The sequence below is a fragment of the Crassostrea angulata genome, chromosome 1, assembly GCF_025612915.1.
Source record: "Crassostrea angulata isolate pt1a10 chromosome 1, ASM2561291v2, whole genome shotgun sequence".
Taxonomy (NCBI): Eukaryota; Metazoa; Mollusca; class Bivalvia; order Ostreida; family Ostreidae; genus Magallana; species Magallana angulata.
In genome coordinates, this window is record NC_069111.1 from 27044394 (window position 1) to 27047557 (window position 3164).

At 37.5% G+C, this 3164-nt stretch overlaps 1 protein-coding gene across 1 annotated transcript; it reads left to right on the forward strand.

Annotated features, from left to right (window-relative positions):
* Positions 1-274: 274 nt before the first annotated feature.
* Positions 275-2333, forward strand: LOC128190246 (uncharacterized). Its single transcript, XM_052862223.1, has 4 exons — positions 275-412; positions 540-572; positions 740-836; positions 1212-2333. Exons 1-4 carry the CDS (start codon positions 361-363, stop codon positions 2164-2166), a joined length of 1137 nt encoding a protein of 378 aa, XP_052718183.1. The 5' UTR covers positions 275-360; the 3' UTR covers positions 2167-2333.
* The last annotated feature ends 831 nt before the right edge of the window (positions 2334-3164 follow it).

Genomic DNA, 3164 nt, shown 5'->3' on the forward strand with positions numbered 1-3164 from the left:
GATATTTAAACTATTTATTTAGCCAATCAAATAGAACATTACAACCAGAAATATATTATTTGTGTTTAAAAAGATAATCGAATAGCAATTTTTCCAGACATCTTTGCTAAAAATACATCGAAATATTCAAAATGTACAATTAGACCTAGTTGTTTGGGACCGAATATATATCTACCAGTATATGATATCATTAGGATCCGCCACCTTTTTCAACAACCAACACGAGGTGACGTTTGATTTTAAGGTTACAACAGATCCGCTATACTAGGATATCCTCCCTTTTGCAATCACACGACCTTAAAACTTCCGATGGAGTTGCCTCCAATCAATTTACCGTCGATTCGATATTTTGTGTAGATTATGAATTCCGTTCTTATTTTATATACTGTGATTTTGTCATGTACATCCGAAGGTATTTATTTTATTCTTGATTTTTAATTTGAATATCACAAATGTTACTGTTCCGTAACTGTATCTTTTTAAAAAAAATTAATATATGTAACATATATCTAAACCGGTTATTCTCTATCTCTTTACAGTTGTATCCCTATCATGCGATTGCACTACACAGGGTATGTAGCGATTTGTTTTTAATTACTGATATTTCGGAACTATGATGCACACATTTATAGTTTTTGTTTTGAGTAATACATGCTTTGAATAGTAATTTTCATTATATTTAAAAGTCAAATTCTGTGAATTGATACCAGCCCCTGTTTTTCTGTTTTACTCTCTATAGACAATGGACTGAGTGTGATGTCGATGGCTTTGATAGGAGTATTAGGCCTCCTGATCATAGTGGTCACAGCACTCGCTATAATGGTGGTCAAACTCAGGTTAGTATCCGTCTGTCTTCATGCCAAACAATAAGTGCTGACCAGTTTCTAATCATGCCCGATATAATCAGTATACTTGTAACAAAGAGTGATTAAAACATATTTTTTAATGAATAAATTCAAGAGAGATTAGAAAACGGGCATAACTCATGTGTATCAAAGATGAATGTGAAGGGAATTAAATACAATTTTGAAAGCATGATGAAAATCCTGTAATGCTGATACAAGAAGCCCCAGTAACAGTTTACAATTCGGAAAACTAGTAGCTCAGTGCATATATTGAAATTATGAAACTGTTTCATGAACTCCAACTGCCATTCACTTTCTCCAGAAGTTTGCAAATACATTCACTAATTAAAATTTATCTTCAAACAGCTTTTCTAAACGAGCGCCAATGCGTCGACCGAGGCCATCGGAGAGAAAGAACCATTCGAGAAATTCCAGACACAAACAGCAGAACACCACAATGGAGCCGAGCTCGCAGCCCGTGCTGTCGGCCCTCTACGCCGAGGCCGAGACGCCACTGACGAAAAACGTGCGCATGACAGACGATGCGTCACAGCATTACGCAGAGGCGGGGGGCACGGGGCATTACGCTGAGACGCAAGCGTTCGCGGTAACGGATGAGCCAAAACACACAACTGGAGTTAAACGAGGAGGGAAGTATGGCTACTCGACTGTAAACAAGCCTGGTAACAAAAAGAAGAGCAGTGACCAGGCTAGTAAATCATCCTCCACGCTCCCTCGCCACCTACCGAGCGACAATGTATACATGCCTCTGACAGAGGGAGAGTATGACCATTTGAATCAACCGAGACCCAAGAACTCGATTCCAAACGAGAACCAGACAAAGGGAATCAAGCTAATTCCATATCAACAAGTTAGTTTAAGGAGAAAGAAGGAACCCGAGATTCCGTACGATGTGCCACGAAGTCATAAGAAGAATTTAAATCCACAGGAAACGTACGACGTGCCGCCATCCCACACATCACAATCGTCAGAGGCCCAAGAAACGTACGATGTGCCCCCTTCATCTTCTCAAAACCATACCGAGACTCAAGAAACGTATGATGTCCCGGGAAGTAATACACCGCTCAATGACTACGACGCTCCCAGGAGCAACGTTAACTCTGCTGCCAGTAGTCAGATGATGTACGACGTACCCCCACCGTCTAACGAGCGGCCCCTCCCCGGGCAGATGATGTACGATAGGCCCCCACTGATCCCAACAGCTCTGTCAGGCGTCTACGATGTCCCAAAGTCACAGAAAAACAGTCCCAAAAATAGCCCCAAATCAAGTCCCAAACTGGGAAACGTTATAAATAAATGACACTCTATCAAGAACTGACAGAACAACGAAGTAAATGATATCAATGGGTATTTTATGATTTTTCTACTGGATCCCATCAGCAAACTTAACGCCTATTATATCTTGTACATATCTTAATTATCAAGTTTTTGTTTACAATTTGAAAGAATATAAAAATGGTTTATACATGACTCTGATTTTATCGTTTTATTGGATTTACGACAAGTGTGTAACATATGCACCAACAATAAAACTTACATATTTCCGGAAATGACGTTATATTGACAGTTTTTGTTATTTCAAATGTTAATTACATTTAAAATCATCTAAACTTGTAAAACAAATGCAAAATGATTAAGGTTTTTATAAATTGAACATAAAAAACAAGAGCCTCAATCTCTTACCATTAATCGTTCTTTAATAATGGCCCTATCTTTACTAACTAGTTTTAATAAATTCACTTTCATTATCAAGGAAAATTTCATCATATTTACAAAAATAAGACACACTTTACTTTGAAGAAATGATTTTAGATGGGGATTGTATTCCAGCAAACAAATGAAAATAAGAGACTTTGGGTTTAAGGAAATTTTAGATTAAAGCCCCTTTATGTTTGATTGTTTATTGAAAATCAACTATTGTATGCAGATTAAGAATGTGTCTTTCTTAAGTCGTGAATTAAGAGCAATTTAAAAGTAAGTAAGGATTACTTACGCAAAACGAAGATAAAATAATTATTGCCCCTCTCCATTGACAATTGCAATAAATAATACATAGAAACCAGTGTTATTAACTATTGATACATATCATGCACGGATCTAAAGGAAGAGTCGGGGGGATCTCCCACTGAAAAATTCAAATTTCTTTACATTTATATAGTAAAATTAGCGAAAATATACCATGGACCCCCCTCCCCCGGCAAGCATGAATATCCCTCGGACCACGCACAGGGATTTTTTGTCTAATTTTCTGGGTCTGCGCATGAATATCATACTTTCGTTTCCGCAAAAGAACAATTG

Bases quoted from the DNA above. Each gene is read 5' to 3' on its own strand.
- LOC128190246 (XM_052862223.1), top strand. From the start codon at position 361: ATGAATTCCGTTCTTATTTTATATACTGTGATTTTGTCATGTACATCC. The intron at 413-539 runs GTATTTATTTTA...ATCTCTTTACAG, and splicing joins TTTGTCATGTACATCCGAAG to TTGTATCCCTATCATGCGAT. The intron at 573-739 runs GTATGTAGCGAT...TACTCTCTATAG, and splicing joins ATGCGATTGCACTACACAGG to ACAATGGACTGAGTGTGATG.